Source organism: Octopus bimaculoides, chromosome 9 (assembly GCF_001194135.2).
Source record: "Octopus bimaculoides isolate UCB-OBI-ISO-001 chromosome 9, ASM119413v2, whole genome shotgun sequence".
Lineage (NCBI taxonomy): Eukaryota > Metazoa > Mollusca > Cephalopoda > Octopoda > Octopodidae > Octopus > Octopus bimaculoides.
Genome location: NC_068989.1, coordinates 56,491,554 through 56,505,772, shown reverse-complemented (window position 1 = coordinate 56,505,772; position 14,219 = coordinate 56,491,554). Strand labels below are relative to the sequence as shown.

At 37.7% G+C, this 14,219-nt stretch overlaps 1 protein-coding gene across 1 annotated transcript in view; it reads left to right on the top strand.

The window, feature by feature from the left end:
- The window catches only part of LOC106873121 (structural maintenance of chromosomes protein 6), a 147,570-nt gene that overhangs the window by 40,470 nt on the left and 92,881 nt on the right, over positions 1-14,219 (top strand). Inside the window, exons 10-14 of the mRNA XM_014920348.2 lie at positions 1,331-1,477; positions 4,246-4,334; positions 6,623-6,790; positions 7,840-8,018; positions 12,150-12,325. Of these exons, the coding sequence (XP_014775834.1) occupies positions 1,331-1,477; positions 4,246-4,334; positions 6,623-6,790; positions 7,840-8,018; positions 12,150-12,325 (759 nt within the window). The remainder of the gene's footprint in view (positions 1-1,330; positions 1,478-4,245; positions 4,335-6,622; positions 6,791-7,839; positions 8,019-12,149; positions 12,326-14,219) is intronic.

Here is a 14,219-nt window from a genome sequence, read left to right as displayed (position 1 = left end):
TCTCTCTCTCTCTCTCTCTCTCTCTCTCTCTCTCTCTCTCTCTCTGTATTATGTTAGCCTCCGATTTTTCAAACTTAACCAAACCAACCCAACCCACATTCTCTGTCTTTCAGGCCTGGGAAGCCCCAGATAGGTGAAAGCATGTCCTTCTTTAATACATCATTTCAAAAAACAAAACTCCAAGACAAAGTACTTACTTGTAAAGTTTGTGCATGTAACCCACTGTTTGGTAACACAGTTTCTTGATCATTCAGACGTTGTGCACTTATCTATAATGCTAGTTTCAGATTTTGGAACAGGGCTAGCAATTTTGGGGGATGGGGTAAGTCGATTACATCAACCCCAGAACTCAGCTGGTACTTATTTTATCAACCCCAAATGGATGAAAGGTCAAGTCACCCTTGGTGGAATTTGAACTCAGAACATGAAAATCGACACAATGCTGCTAAGCATTTTGCCTGAAGTAGTAACAATTCTACTACCTTGTACTTGTCTATAATATTAAAGAAGTCAATCAAATTATCAAAAACCTGCTAGAACTAGTAGCACAGAGTCCAAATTTCCTTCAAATCACACTATTTTAAAGAAAGGCTGGTACATTAGATAATGTAATCCTTGATACACTATGTCTCTAAAATGAAGAAACTGAGATGACGATGCATTGGTATGTTCAAACAACAACTGAAATAAAAATTATCAAATGTTTTTTTGTCATCTAAAAATATAAAGTAATTATGTTTTGTTTTTATTTTGTTTTGGTTTTCGTCCGCATGTAATGTCTTCACTACTTTCTAGTTTATCCTGAAATATATGTCCATTTATATTCATGTTGTCCACATACATTTTATCTTTTATTTGTTTCATTAGACTGTGGCTATACTGGGGCACTGCCTTGAAGAATTTTTAGTCAAGTGAATTGACCCTCGTACTTGTTCTATTGATATCTTTTGCCAAGCTGCTAAGTTACAGGGATGTAAACACACCAACACCAGTTGTCAAGTGTTGGTGGAGGACAAATACACACACATCAATATATGCGTATGTATATATATATATATATATATATATATGTGTGTGTGTGTGTGTGTGTGTGTGTAAGATGGGCTTCTTTCAGTTTCCATCTACCAAATCTACTTGCAAGACTTTGATTGGCTCAAGGCTATAATAGAAGACACTTGCCCAAGGTGCTGCGCATTGGACTGAACCCAGTACCATGTGGTTGGAAAGCAAGCTTCTTACCACACAGCCATACCTGTGCATATATTTATAAACAAAGATTTATTATAGTTTAATTTTGTTTATTTTTTTTCTTTTATTCTTCTCTTTCTAGATAAAACTTCAAAAAACAAAAGAAAAGGTTGAAGATTTGAAAAACAAATCCAAGGATTTAGTAACGAAGGAAAAATCTCTTTTACCAGAGCTTAAAAAAGGAAAGGAGAAGTTAAATAACAGTAAAGCAACATTACGATCTAAAGGGGTTAAGTGCATTTATCCTTCCTTTTTCATCTCTCTCTATTATTATTATTGTTGTCATTACAAAACATGTGAAGCACTCAATACCACTCTGTTGCTGTTAGAACAACTTTGCTTTAGGGCTAGATAACTCTTTTAGTTTTAACTGTTAGACTGTGAAATACTTGTCAGTTGACAAGATTTTTACCAGTTTTCATGGTGTCAGTGTTGCATAAACATCCCATTCTTATTGCACATAAATCAATGTACTTAAATCTCTTTAATGTGTAAAATATTGTCAGTCCTACTTCTAGAAAGATGTCATTTGTTCAATATTGCATAAAAGAATGAGAGACAGGAACAACATGTTCTGTCAAGAAAACATGGTTAACCATGAATCCCTCAACTTCAAATTTTGGCACAAGGCCAGCAATTTCTGGTGAAGATATAAGTCAATTACATTGACCTGTGTTCAGCTGGTATTCATTTTATCGATTCTGAAAGGCAGTCAACCACAGAGGAATTTGAACTCAGAACATAAAAACAAATAAAATGCCGATAAGCATTTTGCCTAGTGTACTAACAATTCTTAAAGGAACTAAATATTGGTTTCATATTTTGGAACATGGCCAGCATTTCAAGGGAGGAGTCAGTTAATTGTATCAAACCCATTGCTCCACTGGTCCTCATTTCATCGGTGCCCTTCCTATTGAACTCAGAACATAAATATGAATGTAAAGCCGCTAAGCATTTTACCTGGCATGCTAACAGCTCTGCCAACTTGCCACTTTAATACATTAGCATTCAGATTACTCTGTCAAATATAATGCTTATTTATTCACATTTTTAAAAGTTCAAATTGTATTATCTTGTAGCTTAGAGATGTCAAAGATGTAATTGTTCATTTTTAGAATGACATTGCAGTGTAGATGTGAGATGCTGGATCTGGCCAGTTTTAACATAAAACAGGTAAAATATTTGGGCTGGATTTGGCCAGTTTAATGCCAAAGGGTTAAAGGGGCTAAATATTAACATTGCAGCTGTTCTCTTTTTCTTTTCTTTCTTTACATCACACAAGTAATGGCAATGCCTAGTCTGACCCTTGTCAAAGACTCTAAGACTGGAGAATGCTGAGAAAAGGGGAAGAAGTTATTCTTGCAAGGCTTTGATCAACCCAAACCTATGATAGATAACATTTGTTCAAGGTGTTGGGCAGTGAGATGGAGCCTGAAACAAAGTAGTTGTGAATTGAACTTCTTAATGACACACCCATGTTGCAATAATTAGCACAGGTGTAACATGTTTTTAGGGAACCTTCAATTTCAAAGCCATTCTAGATTACTGATTTTTTCCTAACCAATAGATTTTCCAAACCACACTCTAAATTAAACAAGTATTAAATTTACTTGAATAAGCACCATTTGAGCGTGATCGTTACCAGCATTGCTTTACTGGTACTTGTGCTGGTGGCATATGAAAAAAAAATATTATTCAAGCGAGGTCGTTGCCAGTGCCACTGGACTGGCTCCTGTGCAGGTGGCACATAAAAAACACCATTTGAGCATGGCCGTTGCCAGTACCGCTCGACTGGCCCTCGTGCCGGTGGCACATAAAAGCACCCACTACACTCTTGGAGTGGTTGGCATTAGGAAGGGCATCCAGCTGTAGAAACTGCCAGATCAGATTGGAGCCTGGTGCAGCCGTCTGGTTCGCCAGTCCTCAGTCAAATCATCAAACCCATGCCAGCATGGAAAGTGGACGTTGGTGTTGCCATCCGGTTTCACCAGTCCTCAGTCAAATCGTCCAACCCATGCTAGCATGGAAAGCGGACGTTAAACGATGATGATGATGATGATCATCATCATCATAAATGATACAATTTTATTAATACTGTACTGTGGAGGCACGTGGCTTAGTGGTTAGGGTGTTGGACGCACGATCGTAAGATTGTGGTTTCAATTCCTGGACCCACTTCATTTCAGTCCACTCAGCTGTAGAAATGAGTACTACTAGTGGAGGCATGTCATTGAGTGGTGAGAGTGTTGGATTCACAACTGTAAGATCGTGGTTCTGATGCCTGGACCAAGTGATCCATTGTGTTCTTCAGCAAAATACTTCATTTCCCATTGCTCCAGTCCACTCAGCTGTAGAAATGAGTTTAGGCTGGAGAGGGATGGGCTCTGCTAGGTTTTCTTGCCTTAGATACACTGCATGGCTGCAGTGCCTCAATAACCCCCAAGGGGTTAAGGGACTTGTCAGTTGTAAACTGTGCAAGGTACTCTTCTGTCCAAGGTATTAGTAACCTAGTCAGGTGGCTGCTAGAATTTGAAGTTCCTGCTCATAAATTAGTGCAGAACATAAGAGGTTTTGGATCGTCAGTGTCTGGAAAATTGGTGTTGTACCTGTAATACATAAGTAATACACATTGTTGAATAATATTGATTTGTAGCACAAACCAATCCAGGATAATGTATTGGCAGAACTGTATATCAGCAAAGAGCAGAAACTAGTATTTTGCAAACAAAATGTTTTGCTATACTTGTTCTTCACAGAGTTACAGACACTCCTTTATTAATGTTATTATCAGAAATACAGTGATTTGGCTGATTTCAAACCTGTGACCAACAAAATAAGTAAAAAAAAAAAGCCCATACTAGCATTATTCGATAATTTTGAAGTTAATAATGAGGATAATTAATTCGTAATTATCAATGTCTTTTATTGAAATTAAAATATAAGGATACTTTAATTCGTGATTATCAATGTCTTTTATTATTGTTTTATGATTTTCAGATAGAAATCAAGAAAGTTGAAAATAGTATTCGGAACTTAGAACGAGAAGCTGAGCAAGTTAAAGAAAGAATTCATGAAATCAAAAACAGGTATAAATAGGAATGATTTACTCTTTTACTTCTGTAATAGGTGGATAACAATTGGTGCTAAATCCGATGATTGGCTGTAGATCCAACAGTGGGTGTTATCTCTAAAAATGGGTATTAGATCTTCCCTATCTCTGTCTCTATGCTCTATTAACAATAAACGTCTGTAACTCAAATAGAAACTATCTTGAGTCCTGATCAGTTCTTCAATCCCATGCTGGCAGAGAGACTAACCCATCCCACCACTGTGTCCACTTACACAACTCACCCCATTTCCCTCCCCTTGTACTTCAGCCATACCTCCAACATTACTCTTCCCTTTCCGCTTTGTCTCTTTTACTCCTACTCTAACACTGTTCCCTCTGTTATTCTCTCCACTACCATCCTCTCACAATATATTCCTTCCAGCATGAGGTTGTACTTTCATTTTGCCAACTGCAATGCAACCCTTACAGTGATGTCACAAATGCACCTAAAATGCACTCTGTAAATGATTGGTAATCGATTCAAGTAGCCGGAATGCAGACCTTAAGAGAGGTCTTTAGTTTTGCTTTGGCAACAACACCTCTATAGCATTAGTGCCACAAAAAATTACACTCTGTACTCTTTATAAAGTAGTTGATGTTTGGAAGGGGCAGCTGGCCATAAAACCCATTTCAAAAATGAGACATCAACACAAAACATGGTCGTCCAACTTCTTGCATCCAGTTGAACTATTCTGACGCCAGGCAGCATGGAATATAGATATAAAAATTAGGATGTGTATGTGTGTGTATTCAAAGCTGATGATTCACTTTGTTGTTTGTCAGAGTTTCTTGCTGTGTAATTCTTTGGGTGACCTAAAAAAGAATAGAGAGAAATTAGTTTGGAGATTCAGGAATGAGTAAAGACATTGGAGCTTGGTGCTGTCTTCTGGCTCGTTGGCTCCTGTCAAACCATCCAACCCATACGTGCTGCTGATTCTGCTTCATGTTTTGCTTGATGATGAGGCTGGGGTCATCCCTGGTTAGTGGTCCCAGAAACGTCATCATGCATAGAGCCAACCAGATTCACCAGTGCTCTCCATCACTGACTATCCCATGCCAGCCCCTCTACGTCTTCCAAGGTGACACTGAACCTCTGGAGACCTTCCCATTCACATTCAGTCATCTGGTGCAGAGCCTGCCATGAGGTCTTGTCCAGCCTGCAGCTGCTGCATTGAATAAGAGTAAAGCTCTGGTAGGATGATCTAGCAGGAGATGGCAAACATGTCTGTAACAGCACATGCAACAGATAGCTTCGAGATGGGAGGCTGTGTGCTGATATGTGCGCATATGCAGTTCTTTGTTGGAAATGTGATGATACCATCTGATGTTCTGGATGGTTCTCAGGTCTCTGTTATCAAAGTCATTGGTCCTCAAAAGGATTTTCATTCCCTTGATGTGTGATAATATTGATTTCAAGTTTTGGCACATGACCAACAATTTCGGGAGTGGGGTTAAGTTAATTACATCAACCCCAGTGCTCAGCAGCTACACATTTTATTGACCCCCAAAAGGATAAAAGGTATAGTTGACCTCAGTGGAATTTGTACTCAGAACTTAAAGGCATGAAATATCACTAAGCATTTTGCCCAGCACAGTAACGATTCTGCCAGCTTGCTGCTAAATGTTTGATAATATTGATAGCATTTTGATTCCTCTAGTGTATGGTCTTTGAAAAGTCATGTCCAAATACTGATAATTTTAATTTTAATTTTGGAGCTATGGCCAGCATAATAATATCAAATTATGTGTTAGCCTCTCTCTCTCTTATATCTCTTCCCCATCACTCTTTTAACATTCACTTTCCCATGCTTGCATAGGTTGGATGGAATTTGTTGTGGCAGATTTTCTAGGGCCAGATGCCCTTCCTGTTGTCCACCATGACCTGTTTCCAAATAAGGTAACATTTCCCCATGACCAAACATGTTTTCACAGAAGATTGGAAACAAAGAAAACCACTTATATGACAGTGACACTCAAAACTACTGTGTGCTGCCATGGCAGAGACAATAACACACACACACGTGTGTATGTATATGTGTGCGTGTGTTTGTGTGTGTATACAATGGGCATCTTTCAGATTCTTTTACCAAATCTACTCTCAAGGCTTCAATTGCCTGGGGCTGTTGTAGAAGACATTTGCCCAAAGTGCCATACAGTGGGACTGAACCCAAAAGCCAAGTAGTTGAGATGCAAACTTTGTACCACACAGCCATGCTTGCAGCTATATCTCTATAGTTAATAAATTAATGATTATTTGTGTTTCAGCGATGTGCAGCAGAACTATGAGGTGGAGAAGCAAAGGCGTGAGACAAAAATTAAGGGCCTGAAAAGCCGTATTGAAGAATATGAAAAGCAGAAGCATAAGTTTGAGAATCAGGTGGAAACATTTCAAGAAGATATATCAAAGTACAAGGATGAAAAGTCTCGCTTTGAGTAAGTAGAAAATCATCGTTATTATTATTATTTTTGAGAGAGCAATGCATGCCATCAAAGTGACACTGGGGTGCAAATATATGAGACCAATATACCCATCATAACTACCTTTATTGATAGGGGTACACCCGACAAGCAGCACAGCCATATGTGCATGGTATGATGATCTCATATCAAGATAAACAGTGCATGACCTTGCAGGTGGGACCCAGTTAGAATTTTCTTCAGGTCGAGTAACCCATCTCACTCAAAAGGTCCCTGATTAAGGGTTGTATGAGGATAATGAACAAAACACCCATTTTCTCAACACATGGTTATGATGCTCCCCCACTACTCCTGCTCGTAATCAGCCAGCAGCCCTTGTAAAATATTGAAAGCCTTGAGACAATATTTCTACTATACTTTTTTAAATACTTTGATGCTTTGAGCCTTACCAGCTTGGGTTTGGTGAGTCTGTAAATCTAAAGATGCATGGCTGATTGCTATAATTCCACCCAAGCACTAACCACTCCACTACAAAAATCATAAACAGATCAAGCTAAGTAGTGGAATTTAAGTTTAATCTTTTACCTTAATTATCATTTTACCTCTAGGCTTTTCACCCCTATCTAAATATTAAATTTTTTATTGGTTTTTAACTCTCTCTCTCTCTCTCTCTCTTCCTGCCCCCTCTATCTATCTCATTTGATTGATATCATCAAAACTATCACTGCCATCACTATTATCTTCCTCCATCATTATCATTTTCTTCCTCCTCATCATTATTAATCTCTTTAATCTTAACCATAATCATTAACATTATAATGGCCACCATTGTTATTTTAATCATCCCATAATGGCATAGATTGTCTGGGTCTGCAACTCAGTCTATATATCTTTCTTTATTTCAACCCTGTGTTTTCTAATCTGTGATGTCTGGCCTTCTCTGAGTTTTCTTGACTTCTAACCAGTTGTCTTCTAGTCCCCCAGCTACCCACATAATCTTTTCACCTTAACATTCATGATTTGTCTTACTGAATTTTTTTTTCTCTCTCCTTTATTTTTGCCAGTACTGAACTAAGGAATATTAAAAGATCTATAGATTACAACCAGAGAGAACTGGACAATTTAAAGCTGTCTGTGAAAGATAATTTGAGGAAGTACGGTTCTCACATTCCTGACATCATGGCTCACATTGAAATGGATTTCAAACGGAAACGATTCCACAGAAAGCCTGTTGGACCTTTAGGTAAATAGATGTGTACTTAACTACTAAATATGTTTACTAGATAGACCTGTGATCAGAGTATCAGATATTGGATGTGATACCTGGGACTGAAATGTTGGTGTGATGTCTTGGTCTAACGTTTTGAATATGATCTCATGATCTAATATGTTAGTTTGACTTCAAGGTTTAAAATGTTGATGTGACAGTCATCTAATACATTGGTGGGACATCTTGGTTTCATATGTTCAGTGTGACATGGTCTAACATATTGGATGTGTGTGTGTGTGTGTGTGTATATATATATATATATATATATATATATATATACACACATATGTATGTGTGTCTACATATATTTGTTTTGTTCTTTCTGTTCAACCCTTGATAAATGTGTACATGTGTATGTATTTGTGTGATTGTGTGTGTACACAGTGTCCTAGTTTTCAAGCAAGTCTAACTGTATGCTCTGAGCTTGAAAGATTGCTTGGAGGCACTGGGCATGTTATATAAATCTGCCAAATTGTTGTATCTCTACAACATGAAACTATTAGTAGCTTTGTTTTAAATTGTGTATATGTATATATATATATATATGGCATGGATGTGTGGTAAGAAGCTTGCTTCCCAATTACATGGTTCCGGGTTCAGTCCCACTGCATGGTATCTTGGGAAGTGTCTTCTACTATCGCTTTAGGCTGACCAAAGCCTTGTAAGTGGATTTAGTTGATGGACACTGAAAGAAGCCCATCATATATGTTTGTGGTGGGGATGTCTTTGTGTCTGTTTGTCCCCCTATCACTGCTTGACAACTGGTGTTCATGTGTTTACATCCCTGTAACTTAGTGGTTTGGCAAGATAGACTGATAGAATAGTACCAGGCTCATCAAAAAAATAGGTACTGGGTCGATTAATTCAACTAAAAAATTTTCAAGGTAGTGCCCCACAATGGTGGCTTCAGGTTCAGTATCACTATGCAGCACTTCAGACAAGTGTCTGCTACAATACTCGTAGGCCAACCGATACCTGTTAGGGAACTTGGTTGGCAGAAAGGGAAAGAAGCCTGTCGTACATGTGTGTGCGCACGTGTGAATGTTTACATATTTGCAGTGAGCTATGCTTCAATCGGTGATGTTTATTAACATTTCCTGTCAACAACTCGTCTGCTAGCTCTGCACTTTCAAGTTCTTCTGAAAGTAAAATTCCCTTGCCTGAGAAACACATCAGAGTTGGTGACAAGAGGAGCATTCAGCTGTAAAATCCATGTCTCAAATACTGGTTTGCTTCTATGGAGGAAACAGACTTTAGATAAAATGACTGAACAAAAATCATCATCATTCAACATCTGTTTTCCATGCTGGCAGGTTTGGACAATTTGATAGCAGCTGGGAGCTTTCCAAGCTCCAATTGTCTGCTGTGGCAGGCTTCCTACTGCTGAATGTCCTTCCTAACACCAAACATTTTACTGAGTGTACTGTGTGCTTTTTATATGGTACCAGTACAAGTGTTCTTAACATGGCACCAGCACAAGAGCTTCTAATGTAGAACTGACATGAGTGCTTTTAACATGGTACTGGCACAGGAAATATGTGTATATATAATTGTTTAATTAATGATTAAGATAGACTTGATGCCAAAGCAACATCTGAATATTTTAGTATATTTAAAAGTGGACAAAGCTTGATACAGATGCAATGAGAATTAATTACTAAGTTGCTAACTTTATCTGTTCTCGTGTGCCCATACTGTGTAATATAAAGTAAAGTTCACTAAATCAATCAAGTCTGTGCTCATTGACAAGGCACTGGTTCTGAGATTTTTGCCATTGTAGAGATGAATTGTTGCTGTTTATGTACAGGTCAACATTGATGGGGCATAATTATGTTCAAATGAAATTTCATGATCACTCCTGTCTTTTTTCAGGCATAACATCTTCTAGATTATGCTGTCTAGATTGTGGTTTAAGACTGCTATTTCTAGCTGTTTAAGCAACCAAGTAGAGGCTCTCTAATTGTGTCAATGAAAGGTTGACACATTTGTTGATCACAAGAGAATCCATCATGTGGGTTTTTCCCCCACCACTGCTTGACAACTGGTGTTGGTGTGTTTACATCCTTGTAACTCAGTAGTTTGGCAAAAGGGACCAATAGAATAAGTACCAGGTTTTAAAAAAGAAAAGTACTGGGGTTGATTCATTCGACTAAAAATTCTTCAAAGCAGTGCTCCAACATGGTCACAGTCTAATTACAGAAACAAGTAAAAGATGTATGATAAAAATATAGTGAAGCTCATTGTCATTATCATTATCATTCTGGTAGAATTGTTAGCATGTTGGGCAAAACGCCTTGTGGCATTTCATCCGTCTTTACATTCTGGGTTCAAATTCCACCATGGTCAACTTTTGGGATCAATAAATTAAGTACCAGTCAAATGCTGGGGTTGATGTGATCGACCATCCCCCTCCCTACAAATTCCAAGCATTGTGAGTACAGTAGAAAGGATTATTATCATTATCATTTTATGTCTGTTTTCTGTGTTGGCATGGGTTGGATGGATTGTCATATCACAGAGCCAAAACAAATTCAGGGCACTTTCTATGGCAGGATACCCTTCCTAACACCAACAACTTTATAGAACGAACTGAGGACTATTTTTTTTCTCTCAGCAGCAGCACTAGAGGGATGTCATGTTCTCAACAAAACTAAAGAATTCTCACAACCTTACTTTTTACAGAGTGTATTGGGTACATTTTTTGTGTGACACCAGCACTTAGGAGGTTGCCATTCTCTTGTCACAACTAAAGAATGCTCACAACCACATCTCTGCTCAATGACCAGAAGTAAAGAACATCATCATCATCATATGTCCATCTTCCATGCAGGTATGGGTGGGAGAGTTTGACAGGAGTTGGCCAGCTAGAAGACTGTGCCAAGCTATTGTGTCTGTTTTGGCATGGTTTTTATGGCTGGTTGCCCTTCCTAACACCAACCACCACTTAGAGTGGACTAAGTGCTTTTTACGTGGCACTAGCATAGGCGAGGTCAGTTTTTACAGTTGGATGCCCTTCCAAATACCAACCACTTCATAGTGTGAGCTGGATGCTTTTTACATGGCGCCAGTACTAGCAGGGTCACTGAGTAACTTTGCAAGATAAGGAATTTTGGAAGGGGAGGGAGCATTGGAGGAGGTGATCTTGAGTCAGATGATGAAAGATATTCATGAGAAGGATGTGTGATAAGAGGTGGAATGATAAGCTATTTAAAACTATGATAATGTATGTATCAGTGGTGTTAAATTGGTAGGTTACATCATCATCATCATCTAACATCTGTTTTCCATGCTGGCATGGGTTGGATGGGTTGACAAGAGCTGCACCAGTTTCCAACCTGATTTAGCTTAGTTTCTACAGTTGGATGCCCTTCCTTACGCAAACTACTTTATTGTGTGTGCTAGGTGCTTTTAATGTGACACCAGCATGAGCGCTTTTGCATGGCACCAACATGAGCACTTTTGCATGGCATTAGCATGAGTGCTTTTACGTGGCACCAGCATGAGTGCTTTTACATGTCACCGGCACAAGTGCTTTTACATGGCACCAGCATGAGCACTTCTACATGGCACCAGCACAAGTGCTTTTACATGGCACCAGCACAAGCGCTTTTATGTGGTACTGGCTTGAGTGCTTTTTACTTGGCACCAGTACAGGACTCTTGCAGGCCAATTGTCCTCACCAGGGGATGCAGCCTTAATACTTCTGCTGTGGAAGACTTTCACTGCTTGTGTAATTGTGGACCCCCTTTGTCATAGACAAAATATGAGGTCTCCATGATTTCTTGCTGAACAAGCTTCACAGATGAATGTGCTGTACATTACTTCACTGTCTCCATCAGATTAACATTGCCTGTACAGATGCACAATGTGCCACTTGTCAGATGTTGAAATGATCATAGAGCAATGTGATGTGTTTCACTCAAGAACACAATGTACCGTTCATCAGGAATCAAAATCATGATTTTGCGATTATGAGTGTAACATCCTAACCACCAAGCCATGCACCCATGTAATACATGTCTAATCACAATTAACTAAAGAAATTTCCACTAAAGTGATTTCCCTCCAGAGTCTCATTTTAGTACCCTTTCTCTGTTATTCTAGGCGAATGGATCAAGGTGAAAGATCCTCGATGGGCATTGGCAATTGAAGTTTGTCTGAAAAGCCTCATCACTGCATTTTGCGTACATGATCATGATGATTGCAGTCAATTAGAGAAAATATTCAGGGAAGTGTCTCCAAAAAGTAAACCCCCATCATTTATAATTAGCCAATTCCAGGTGAGTACAATTTCTTGTGTTCTTTGGGTTAAAGAATGAGGTCAATTTTTTTATTAAAAAATTCCACACTTACATTTTTTTAACCTGTTAGCATTTAAACTGGCTGTATCTGACCCAAATATTCTACCTTGTTTTATGATAAAACTAGTCAGATCTGGCCTCTTACACTTGTCCTACAGTGTTATTCTAAAATAAACAAACACATCATCAAAATCATGAAGCTATGAGATAATCTGTGATTAATTCAATATATTGTGAATAAATAAGCATTACGTTTATGAATTTGTTTCACAAGATTCCTAATGTGAAATTGTGTGTTGAAACAGAAATTGTTATATTTCTGGATGGTCAATTAAAAAAAATTTTTTTTTTAAATTTATTGGCAACAAAAAAAAATGACCATCCCAAAATATAACAAAATAAGAATTATATTTCATAGAAATAAATAAATAAAGAAAGAAAGAAAATTTATAGAAATAAATAAATAAAATACAGCTCAAGAGTAACAACTGCAAGAATACTAATGGACAGAATTGGCTGCATCTTCTTTTCCTAAGTGTATTGTTCATTACTTCTTTACCAGGAATCCAACCGAGATGACATTTAACCTATTCCTGCTATTGTAGGAATACAACGTAACAGGATTAATGTTTCAGTTCATTGTGTTCCCAGTTGAAATCTTGCCAAGATCAACATTTCTAGAGGTGGTAGATTTACATAATCCTTAGAGTGCCAGACAAGATACTTTGCAATATTTAGCTACAACCGTTTACATACAAATTCAAATGCCACCAAGTTCAACATGGGGGTGGGAGTGGGGTCAATATAAAGTACCAGTCAAGTATTATGTTTGATGGTATGGATTACCCAACTCACCTCAAAACTGCTGACCTTGCACCTATGTTACAAACCTTTATTTTCTTCTGGCTTTCACTGTACACCCAAGCTCAACTGTATGTGCTTTCAGTATGTGCAGTATTTTTTACTTCTTTTTTTTTACTCTTTTGTATTATGAATACTTTAATATATGTGTAGAGTCTAGTAGTAGTAGTAGTAGTAATCCTTTCTACCATAGGCACAAGGCCTGAAATTTGGGGGAGGGGACTAGTCAATTACATCGACCCCAGTGTTTCACTGGTACTTAATTTATCAACTCCGAAAGGATAAAAGGCAAAATCGACCTCGGCGGAATTTGAACTCAGAATGTAGTGGCAGACAAAATACCACTAAGCATTTCGCTCAGTGTGCTAATGATTCTGCCAGCTCGCCACCTCAATAATAATAATAATAATAATAATAATAAACAGAAACAATTCCTATCATAGTAGGTGCCTTAGCTATAAAAAAATATTCAGACAAATACATAACAAAAACACCAGGACTTACAAATATATATAACATACAGAAAATTGCACTACTGGGCACTGCACACATCCTATGCAAAACAGTTTCAATACAGTAACCATAAGAGCATCACAGCAAACCACAGCACATACCCAAGGCACACAGAGCTGTGCTCGGTAGTGAAGTGAAAGCACGTTATAAAAATAAAACTACTGAACAACAATAATAATAATAATTGTTTCAAGACCAGTGTATTTACAGTATAACTGCATTGACTCCAGTGTTCATCTGATACATTTTTATCAAACCTGGAAGAATGAAAAGCAAAGTTGACATTGATAGCATTTGAACTCAGAATCTTGAGCCCTGGATGAAATGCACACTAAGCATTTTCGTCCACTGTGCTACCAATTCCACTAGTTTGCTTCTTTGATGATGACTATTATTATTATTATTATTATTATTATTATTATTATTATTATTATTATTATTATTATTATTATTATTATTATTATTATTATTATTATTATTATTATTATTATTATTATTA